Source organism: Hoplias malabaricus, unplaced genomic scaffold, assembly GCF_029633855.1.
Source record: "Hoplias malabaricus isolate fHopMal1 unplaced genomic scaffold, fHopMal1.hap1 scaffold_501, whole genome shotgun sequence".
Lineage (NCBI taxonomy): Eukaryota > Metazoa > Chordata > Actinopteri > Characiformes > Erythrinidae > Hoplias > Hoplias malabaricus.
The window spans coordinates 2,849-15,027 of NW_027100766.1; the positions used below are offsets into that span (position 1 = coordinate 2,849).

Consider the following 12,179-nt stretch of genomic DNA (forward strand, 5'->3'; position numbering starts at 1 on the left):
CTTCAAAATCATTGTCATGCTTCACTGGTCTGTAATGGGCAGAACAGAGCCTCTGTTGTTGCTACTCTGGGCTCAGGACTACAGGAATTGCACTACGTAACATTTGGAAGAGGCTAGGAAACCACTCCCTCCCTCCCCCTTGATTTCAGGAAATTGCTGTGAAATGAATTACACCCTGTAGGGGGACCCCAGGAGAAAAAATACCAACTGAATGAGTTACAAGCCAGGGCCATGTGCTTTACATCAAAAATATATTTTTAGAAATACATTTTAAAAAGTTATTAAAACAAGCATAATAATTTTTCACATTATGAAACAGGTATGCAATACAACACACTGTGAGGTTAACAGTGATATTATTCAACAGCCAAAGCCCTTACAGATCCTGAATCTGGCAAATACCAGATTTTGTTCCAGAAAGCAATAGAAAGAAAGGGAGAAAGGCAGAAGGAAAGGTGAGTGAGAAAGAAGAGTCTAACTCTTCAGAGATCCAGCCAGTGTGAGGAGACTGATATATGCCATCCATACCTCCCTCGCCCATCCCTCTCTTCTTCTCGTCTGCTCACCCTCTGGCCCTTCAGTGCAGGTTCTGCTTCTCACAGATAAGACCCACAACACACACACACACACGCACACGCACGCACGCACCACACATCTCCACAGGGGGTATCCTCCCTCTCCTCATCCCTTCACCCCCCCCCCCCCTCTGTCCTCCCCCCACACACAGCTGTGGTGGTTGGTGTAGGGGGAGGTTGGTGTAAGAGTCTGGGTAAATGCCAGTGTAAACACGACGAGCCAAAGAGGTCACCGAGCAAAGAATTCACACCTCTACACACACATACACACACCATTCAACACGAATCTTTCACTTGGAGGGAGAAAGAGACACACACTTTGCACACCCACACCCTGTCGCTCTGTTTTCCTGGCTTTTGCTCTCTCTAGAACATTGCAAGTCCCTTTAATCAAAAAATGTAGTTCCTTTATCGTACAAAGACTGTCAGAGTTTACAGTAGAATTGCACAGATTATATCTAACTTTCTGCAGGTTCAAATGTTTTAGAACACTTTTCAAAGTCATTTAGAGTAGTCCCATGGAATATGTGCCATTTTAAAGGAAGGTAGATTCAGAATTATTCACACAGTTGTGATAGGAACCAGACGTCTTAAGAGTTTGATGCCTTACTGAAATCATTACATCAGACGGTTACAGACGCATCTCAGTTACACAGTTTTATGATCATTCTGAACTCAAGATTTGGCTCAAAGCTATGCAGGGTGCCAAGCAGAGGTATGGACTGGGTGGTGCAAGGCAATATAATCGAAAAAATAAATATATATTTCCATAGAAAAACTCAGAATGGACCTGTAGGGTCAATGACTGGATTAACATTGTAGACATCACAACTGCTTCCTGTCACCACCACTGCAGGGAAATCAGGCCTGAGGACTTTCTATACAATTAACTGTTTCTCGTCAAAGCTTTCTGAATGACTGTTTAGAATTCAACAACTGATTATGTAGAAACTTGAAAATAAGCCAAAACAGGAAAGCCCTCTTTAACACATTCTTTATGAACAACTTCTCTCCTTTCATCTATAAATTAACAAGTAGTGAAATATTCAATCCTTTGTGTGAACAGATAGGACAGAGCCTATAAACACAAGTTACTTTCCCACAGCCACACTGAAGTTTCGCTTTGCGTGTGTGCGCTACATTTGTTTTGGCTGCGACCTCCTTAGGACTTTCCGTAATCTGCAGTAGGTAAGTTGTTTCTCTAGGCAGAGTCATAGTGAAAAACGAGGGACAGCACTAATTCTATTGCTCTCGCTCACTCTCTCGCTCTGATTTATGAGGATTTCATTTGTAAATGTCAGTTATTGCATTGGGCTGAGGCTTTTCTCCGTCTTTCCGCTGGTGTCTGAATGGTGGCGATGGCTCTTCCCCGCTGTGTGTTTTTCAGTGCGTCTGGCCGGGAAGCGGCCCTGCCACCTGAACCAATTCCAGATGGACCGATAGCTCAGCCGCCAAAGCTTTTGTTGATAGGGAGCTTGAGAGTTGTCACGTAAAGCAGAAGAGCGGGAAGAAAAATTGAAGAAACGTGGACAGAACATAAATAAAGGCATGGAGAAGGGGAAGGAGGGTGGGGGAGAGAAAGAGGGGAGCCTTTTAGAAGACCCAGTGAGAGAGCAGGGAAGAAAGAGAGAATGAGAAAAAGAGAGAGAGGAAAAAAAGAGAGGAAATGAGGGATGTTTTAGCTAGTCTATCTTTAAGCATTCACAATCAATGACTTGAGTTCATTTGTTCACAACCAAGAGTGACTTAGAGCTTGGTATTTTCAACAAACACACACACACACTCCTCAGAAGTACTAACACATGTCAGTAGTGGATTATAAAAGGCTAAGATAACTACAGCCGGTGGGGGTCTGCTTCAGCCAGTCACCACATGAACCAGAACAAATGGGAACAGCAGTAGGGGAGTGTGGACAATAAATGAGCATGTACGTGTGTGTGTGTGTGTGTGTGTGTGTGTGTGTGTGTGTCTGAGTGATGGATTAACTTTGGGACTGTGTGGCTAGTGGATGATCTAAATGAGTTGACATGCGAGGTCTCAGTACTCAGATGTGATTCAAAGGAGCATCCTCTTCCCTGGACACAAACCTGTTTTCGTGTGTGTGTTTATGCGTGTGTGTGTGTTTGCGCATGTGTATGTGTGTGAATATGAGCCTGCTCTCTCCTGCAGCCTGGGCAACAGACAGCAGCATGAGAAGCAAAGGCCAGGCGTAATTGGAAAGAGGTTTTATCCCCTCTGACCAATTAAAATGCAGCTATGCATACACAAACAACCAATCAGAGGCCTCATGCTAAGCCGAGGAGATAAGGGAATTGTTTCTGCCAAGACTGAAAAAAAAAAAGAGCACAGAGCGACAGAAACACACACCACAGCCCCCCACACACACCTACAAACATAAACACATACATATATCGTAAAACAGCATGTACATTAGCACACGACAGTGTGTGTTTACAATATATCAGTATAATACACCCGTGTCTATATGGACTGGAGAACAATAAACATATTTGCCTGAACTGGCGCATGTTTACAGTATATCAGCAAGGTGCAGTGCAGTGTCTATTACACTGCAGCAATTTTACTTTAGTGAACAAACACCCCAGCAGTTTCTCATTCTCACACACTGCAGCTGAACACCATGGCTGCATCTCAAATGGCTTTCTGCTCCCTCAGTTCTACGACGCTTAGATCAAGGAATTGTAATTCCATCAACCAAACTGCACTCTAGCTGTGGTGACCTATGTAGCACGCTACAATAAAATTAGGGAGACATTTAAACTCATATAAATGTGATCATGCTCAACAAACACACCAGCACGTTCTCACACATACTGCAGTTGAAGAGCATGGCTGCATCTCAGACAGCCTCCCACTCCTTATCCAGTGCACTACTTAGATCAAGAAACCATGGCTTCAACATACACACAGTGCATTCGACATCCAAGGTGTCCATTTGGAATTTAGCTACTCGCACCGCGTCCTGCATTATTTTGATGTAACATCACATGCTTTTGTGACCTATTTAATTCAGTACAGTTGCAGTAGGGAGCCATTTGAGACTGTTGTGTATTGTGACTGTTGAGTGGTCAAGTAATAGGAACTGTTCAAAGAGTGTCATTTTTTTTTGGACTGCTGTAGTATTTCTGTTGTTGAAATCGTGGAGATGTTCACTGATGAACATTTAAACTTTTCAATTTTATGTTAATGCTGTGAGCTCTGTTGTCTTAAAGGAAGAGACTCTATTCTGCTGTTGCTGGTCTAAACATGTAGAGACATTTAGTGTAGCGTGTTGTGCTATTTTGTGATCATTTTGCAGTGCTGTTGCCCAACATCCTGGCACTTCTTTTCCTTATTGCTGAACCCCCTTGGTTTTAGTGTTTTTTTTTTGTAGGCACTGGGTTAAGCTACACTTCTGCCATTGTAAAGATTTAAAGAAAGAATATAAATGGGCAATCTTCCTACATTATATTTCTTAATACAGGCTTGTATATGGACCAACAGTTTGTTTCCTCACCCTTGTAAGTATAGACTTTACATATTATGCAGTAGTTTTATATATAAACATTACTTACTAACAACTATATTTCCTGTTTGATCCATAACTAATATTACTATTACATAATTAGATTAATAACAATAGTAGGTTTAGGATTTAAAGTGTTAATGTATAATCATAATAAATAACCTGAGCAGAGTGGAGAGGATGTTGAGAGGAAGTGACTTGTGACTCACCTCTGACATGTTGACCCGGCCTTCCTGGAAAGAGCAATCGTTTGCATTCTGCGTGCACATGTGACGGTATTTACACCAGTGACATGGGAAGGAGCCATTCACACACGACAAGCACCTGCAAATACACACACACAGAGTTCACAGACCTAAATAAAGGCAAAAAAGAGCAAATACACCAAAAAAAAAAAGAGATACAGAGGACAGAACTAACAACAGAGCTACAACTGTCCTTTCCCTCTTTCTATGGCCAGCAAATGACTGTCCTTGTCTTTCATCGTCTGTCTCCCCCCTTCCCTCCCTTTTTTTTTTTTTTTTTTTTAAAGTCAACCTTTTTGTGAAGCTGTTCTTTCATCCTCACACAAAGATGAGCTTTCAGTAAGACACCCAGGGTTTAGACTGACACAGAGAGGAAGAGAGAGTGATGACATGAGAGAGAATGATCAAATAGAGTAGGATTTCCCAGAGAGAGAGAGAGAGAGAGAGAGAGAGAGAGAGAGAGAGAGAAAGAGAGAGAAATACTGAAATAAAGATGAGTGAGAAAGAGACCGAGAGGAGACAGAGGGTGAGTGAGAGCAAGAAACAGTGATAGAGAAAAAAGTTATAGGAGAGAGAGATAAAGAGTGAGAAATAGTGTCAATTTCACCCTAGAAGGTGCTATAACAGCCGATGCTTGTTGGAATAAGTCTTTGTAGATTTAAATGCCTATGTGGCTGTCATATAGCCTTATGATCAATGATTTACAGTAGCATTAACTTTTATTTGAAGGCTACCTACATAGGGTCATAAAGAAAAGAGAAAGTAGGAGAGAAACTAAAGGAGGAATAAACGTAAGGTAAGAGAAAGAAGAGAGGGTGTAGAGACAGGGAAGGAAAAAGACAGATGTGCAGTTGGAGTGGGGAAGGTAAGATGGAGGGAGGGGAAGGGGAGGGGAAGAAGAAAAAGAGAGCGAGAGAGAAAGAAAATAAACACACAGCCCCGTATTCACTGTGCTCTGAGTGCTTTGGCTGGAAAAACACAGCCATTCATTTCAATTAATCATTTCAGCCAAGCGATTTGCTCACCCACAGACGTTAAACGATCGTTCAGAACAAGGACGGCCGACCACATAATTGAATCACATGATGCTCTTAATTGACCAATCTGCGTGTGCGTCGAGAGAAGCTGTCCAATTAGTTGAGAAATGGTTGGTCAAGGAAATTATCCCTACTTCCTAATCCAAAACAGACCATTTATCAAAGAATGTTCTACAGTGTCCACTGCTGACTGTTAAAGAAAGGACTGAGTGAGTGAGTCAGTGTGTGTGTGTGTGTGTGTGTGTGTGTGTGTGTGTGTGTGTGTGTACAGATATTGTGTGTGTGTTTGTGTGTATGTTAAGTGACCTCCCATTGAGACACCATTTGTCAGTTGGTTAATGCTGGATCTCTGGAGAGCGCTAATCCATTCAGTCCACCAATCAGGATCAGGCGCACAGAAGGACCAGCAGTGATTGATAATAAATGAATGAAGGTCTGTTAAAGCGGATACACGGACATGACCATGAAAGTGTGTGAGCACACCCACAAGATTTAAAAGTGGGGAAAAAAACGTGAGGCACAGATGTCACTGTTCAAATATACAAAGCTGCTCAACAAATATCAGTTTGTAATAAAAAATGTAAGACTTAAGAATTAATTTGCACTATTAATTTAGTAACTATGAATGCAGTACTGGACCGTGTCATGAATAATATGTTGCTGCGCAACAGCTATATAAACCTTCCATGACAATGTACATGACCCTACATGACCAGCTATAAAGCATTTATACAACTAGCATTCTTTGACTCTTGGTGAAATAAGCCTTTATAGATATTTAATGTACGTTTACAAAATAACACTGTGCCTACATGAAGCCTTGTAAATTCAAGAAGTAAATTCCACTTACAACACTTATGAATTAATGATGCTAACCATTAAAACATGAAAGAGGATTAAAGAACCTATTGCTTTTGTCCCACTTCTTGTGAGAGGAATATTGCTTAATTGGAAATCACCCCACCCCCTTGCATCCTCAGAATGGCTCTGTGACCTTATGCCCTTCCTTAAGCTGGAGATTATGTACTTCCTTAAAATATCTGAAAAAAATGTATAAAACATGGGACCCTGCAAAGCTCTATTTTGAAAAGCTAGGCAGTCTACTTCCACATAACAGTACACTTCCACTAATCTTACTCTACTACATCAATTAATTTCTGACAAACATACGGTGTCAGTGGAACAGTTATACTGAAGGGCTATTATACAGGATTTTATTTTTTGATTATTTTTTTTTTTATTTTTTTTTTTTTTACTTTAAGTGTTATGTTCCAAGCTTCAGCACTAATATTCGTTTAAAAATATTATATTATTATAAAAAATTCTGTTTAAGAATCAAGAGGCCTCGATATCTCACACATACATGGTTCCACTAAGGGTACTGAGTACACACAAGCTTTGTGGAGGTGCTATAACTCGAGGTATATAAACCGTAGCTTCACCACGTTTTTTTGTCTGTAGGTTATAGGTTAGGCTTCATTCAGGACTTTCACACTGATGAGGCTGAATATGGATAGAGTGCTGGGAGAGCAGAGCATGTTATTTTTATTTATTTATTTATTAAAAACCACTGTAGGGCCCGAACATGAGTAGAGTCTCAAATCAGAATCTCAAAAATTAAAAATCTAATTTATTATACTTTATTTGTTCATTTTGGTGCCATGTGTTCTGTGTGTATACAGCCTAGATGGAGTGATTCAGTTCTGTCTGCAGATCATACATTTGCCAATTAACATGTATAAAAATTGTTATTAAATAAAAAACAATTTTGTCTGTTGATATACATTTCCCAAAGTGCTTAAGATATTCGTATACTATTCAATTTTAAAAATCCAGGTATTTAAGCCATAAAAAGGCTCCATTTCATGAAAAGACTCATTCATGTTTTGGAGGCGGTGCTGGTCAAGAAAGAAATTGAAGATTGAACGGTTGATTGAACTGGTGGGATTGAAGAATAAAAATGAGCCCCTATATCTTCTCTTGTCTCCTTCTACCCCTGTCGCTCTCTCACTCGCTCTCGCTCTCTCAACAGGGGCTTAATCCCACACTCCTGTTGCTGCCCCCCTCTTCACTACCCTACCAATCCAGAACGCATCTTAAAACCCATCCTCTCACAGTCTGAAGTGGGGGGTTAATTTCAGGGCCTCACTAGATTCCCAGTCTCCATAAAGCCTGCCCATGCTGGACGCTCTGAGCCAACTATAGAGCTCAAGAGACGATGGGGTGGGAGACCTCATTTCAGTTGGCCCTGTGAACCAGAATTATAATAATCCACACACATCAAATGAAGTGGTTTCTTAAGATAAATTCATGTAGGGCTTGGCTTTTCTCTTCTTTTAGGATATTAAAATGGCTGCTCTGTCCAGGCCTCCACCTCCACACACCCAACAGGAAAGACAATACAACCCCTCATTTGTCATTTTTCTCTCTTCCCTCCTTCACTTTCACTATGAAGCTATCACTTTTCTTTCCAGTTCTAGCTGGCAAGTGAAATGGCAAATGCTCTCTAAGAAATGTGAGTTCACTTACAGGCTCACACAAAGATATTCTTATTTTTTTTTCTTTTTTCAGGAAGTAATTGGTCCCTCAATCTGTTCCTTTTTTCTTTCCTCCACAGACATCTTTTGCTCTTCATCTCAGTTCTCTGATCCACGTCTTTCCATCCCTTCATAACCTACTACAACAAATTACATGCCGCTTCAGAGGCACTCGACGTCCACATCATGACATCATCACTGTCATAACAAATTGAGGAAATCATTTTTTTTTTATGATTTGAAATTGCTAGCTGCCCTTTAACATTGTGTCCTTGTTGAGGAAAAGAACAAGAAAAGAAATAGTGGCTCATTGTTATTCTTCACTCACATTAGTCTATTCAGCTGTTCATTCTTCATTTTCTTTCTCCATGCCCCCAAAAGATGAATCAATATTTAGCAGGAATTGAGTCATTATACGGTTACTATTCAAATATCTGTTCAAATATTATTGAAACTATCAGGAAATCATAGACCTTGCCATATGTTAAAGAACTCATTTTCCCATAAAGTTACCATTTCAGGGATTTGGAGTTTCTTTTAGAGATAGTATCAGATTAAATGCCATTATAGTACCAATTAAATTAGTACTGAATCTCATTGAATCCTACATTACCAAAAGTAGTCAGCCTTATCAACATCTCTGAGCCAATAAGCTTGCTTTTTCAAAATCGAGTGCGCTGATTGGCTTTCTAAATTACATTAAGTATGCATGTGATTAATATCAGGGCTCCTTGATTAGTCAGCTGGAGTCAGAAAACACTCACGTCCTGGATCACACAGACTTTTACGGTTGAAGCCACTCTCGTTTTGTTTTTAATTCAAAATGATACTGGTATTGCAAAATTTAAAATGATACAGAGAAACATGATATGGAACTGTTTCTAAGCCTTGGTTCTCAGGGAACAGAATGAAGTGGCAGAGTGTTTCTTGTGTGGAAGGCCCTGGCACCCGGCTCAGGGTGTGACAACTAACACTCAGGCACATATAGACATGGATCTATTTAATTAAGAGGCGATCATGACTGTGTGCGCTTTTCCATTTCAGCGTCGCTCATTTCCCGACCCCCTTCTTGCCTCAGCCCAAAACGGCTCCGCTCCAAATTAGATTAATATTAATATGCAAATTTATGGCATTTCAAAGTGCACGGGACCTCATCAGTTGAATAAATAAGAGGGGGTGTGTGTGGAAAGAGAGAGAGTGTGTGTGTGTGTGTGTGTGTGTGCTTCATAAGCCTCTTGCCTCTTTCCTGATAAAAAGAGAAAGGGGTGAAATTGTGCAGTTTCTGTACCCTTCAGCCCAGTTTAAAATCACAGGGTTTATACCTTCTATTCACACACAGATGCTAATGCATGCATACAAATGTGTGTGTGTGTTTGCCTGTGTGCATGTGTCTGCCCTGTATGTTCCTATCCCTCTTTTTTTTTCCCTTTTCTTCTTTTCTCCCTTCCTCTTCTTCTCTCTTCTCTCATGCTGCTGGGAGAATATTGTATGACCTGGAGTGTGGCACTATGCTCTGTGGTAACATGTGAGTGCGAAACACTTCCAGAGAAAAAGAAGAGAGAGAAAAAAAAAAAAAAAAAAAGAAACACTTCTGGACCCTCAAATCCCAGTCATCATTTGGATCACAGGGATTCTAAATGGTTGATGTATTTCTGTGTGCTGCTATACTGTCGCTATCATGTGAAAATTTTGCATTTATGAAAATTTCACGTGACACTGATGACATGTTACTGATGTGATTTGTGGAGTGAGAGGGTCCAGTCTGTAGAACATATCTGCAGCTCTTCAAACCACACCCTTCCTCCAGAGATCATGAAAAACCTGTCAATCATCTTTCTTCATGTTTCCATGGCTACAGAAATATGACCCCCACAACCCCCAGGGCTAAAATGAGAGGAACAGAGAAAAGAAAGAGAGAAGATAAAGTGAAGCAGTGTGTGAGAGAGAGAAAGAGAGAGCGAGAGAGACAGAAAGAGAAGGGAGAACGGGAAAATTAGGAGAAAGCATGAAAAAGCAAGAGAAGGGCAAAAAAATAAGGAAGAGGAAATAGAAGATAGAATGAGAGAAAAGGGGGGAAAAAGGAGAGATAGAGAATGAAACGTACGATTTGTGGACAGTGCAGTTGTAGAAGACAAAATCCACACTGGCAAACTTCTTCCCCGTTTCCTTTGATTTCAGATAGAGTTTCACCACACGTTTATCACCTAGAGAAAGAAAGTGAGAGTCAGTGTGATGGAGGGAAAGAAAGAAAGGTATCTAAGCAACACATCTCTTTCCATCCTTCATAGCGGGGCACTGCACTGGTAAAAATAGCCTTTGAATGTGCTATGATTACCATGGATGTGATCAAAATTGCACTGTAGGATCCTCCCATTATCAAAATAGCCATCTTTACAGAGAAACCACACTCTTTCTGCCATAGAGACAGTAAGAATACTGTGACTATTGTGGAACGGAGCAAATGACGCTCGATAGGAATTGACTTAGGCCGCCAGCATGGAAATGTGCTCGATTCTATTCTAATACCCGTTTAATGACTGAGAAGCCTTAAGCAGGAGAAGATGAAGATTTTAAAATGCGTTCTGGATCGACAGCTCTTTCATCTTCTGTGCATTATTCATGTGTACACCTTAACATTCACCACGCCAGGTCCATTTGTGAGTTCTATTGAGTTAGGATTTTCCTGCGATGTGTATTTCCTCCACACATAGACACAAACAGAGCTGCTGCATGATATGGACAGAAACATTAAATTACGATTCTGTTTCTACACATCACGATTGTGATACATTAAAAACACGACTCTAAGCATTGGCTTTATCGTTTTAAAATTGCCGTTTTAACGCTTAGGATGCCACATTTGTGGCCAGAAGCAACACTAGTCTAACACACACTTCCCAGCACTACTAGCAATTGCAGGTTCACTGACTTGGAAAATGTGGCAGTTAGTGTTCTCCAAACATGTTACGCTGCCCAGCGATGTGTTAGTGTCAGATTGAAAGATGTGTTGAAACTTTACATGGTTCAAAGGAGGCTTGTGTTAGTCTTCAGCTTCCCAACTTCAAAGCACTGTGTGATGGAAAAACTAACCATTGATTGGTCTTGTCAGCAACTAAACGCAGGAGAACAACTGATATCCTGGAGACTAGCATGCATTATCATGACCATGGCCAACATTGTTACATCTGGATTAAGGATCATATGGACTGTTATAATATTACCACAACTTGTAGGAACATCAGGATGCTCACATTACAGGATTAAAAGCATAACTGTACATTGCATTCTTTGGTAACATTATGAAATGCATTATATTTATCAATTTTGTGGAATTTTTATTGTTTGCTACATCATTTGAAAACAACAGCTGGCTTTTACATGTGTGAATGATGAATGGACCAATAGAAACGCTTCAAAAATACTTGCACTAAAATCATCTTACACTGACTTTCATTGAAAGTTAAGAAGATTCCTCCTTCTCCTGTAAAGTTACTATTTTGGACACACACACACACTATACACCCACCTTGGTGACGAGTGATGGGGATGAGTTCTTTAGCAGTGGGAGAGAGGCAGTAGATGCGGGAACCCTGAATCCGAGCTTCAGTCTCTGTGAAGTCTTCAAAAGAGCAGTTCACTCCTGCAGACAGATCTGGAACGTTCCTCGCTTGAAGAACCAACTAGAGAACCAGTCAAACACAAACAAAAGAACAAAAAAGAGAACATCATTATCAGTGTGTTTCATTAACATTATGTTTAACCTCAGTTTATGTTTAACCTTTAATGTGTGAATGAAGAGCCTGTTTTTTTGGACAAGGAAAAATTTTAAAAGTTTGTGATTAACCCTTAAAAGTGAAGAGCTATTATATATTTTCCATAAATGTACTTTACAGCAGGTTCCAAGACCACCCACGAAAAACGAATTTCCGCGAAGTAGAGGAAAGATATTTTTTTATGTATTTAACGAGTATTTGGACTTTTAAAAACCTTCCTGTACTGTTAACAACCCACCCTTTGCATTAGACAGTCATTCTATAATGTTTTTCAGCTGGAACTACATGTGATATTCTACCAGTTTGTTTAATAGAGTCATTCCTAAGCTGTGATTTAGTGTAAGTAAATTTCTCTTGGATGTGGACATGAACAAGACATGAACTGTACGTAAGAAATACTTACGTTTTTCCTAGATTTTCCCTCAATATCCGCGATATAGTGGCCATAAGCCCCCTTGAAAAAACCCGCAAAGTAGCGAATCCGCA

At 40.3% G+C, this 12,179-nt stretch overlaps 1 protein-coding gene across 1 annotated transcript; it reads right to left on the bottom strand.

Moving 5' to 3' along the window:
• Positions 1 to 1,876: 1,876 nt before the first annotated feature.
• LOC136680174 (plexin-A1-like) lies at positions 1,877 to 11,600 on the bottom strand (the record flags this gene model as incomplete). Its single annotated transcript, XM_066658542.1, has 4 exons — positions 1,877 to 2,032; positions 4,311 to 4,425; positions 10,025 to 10,124; positions 11,447 to 11,600. Coding segments are annotated over 4 exons (525 nt in total), but the record flags the coding sequence as incomplete, so codon positions are not given.
• Between the last annotated feature and the right edge of the window lie 579 nt (positions 11,601 to 12,179).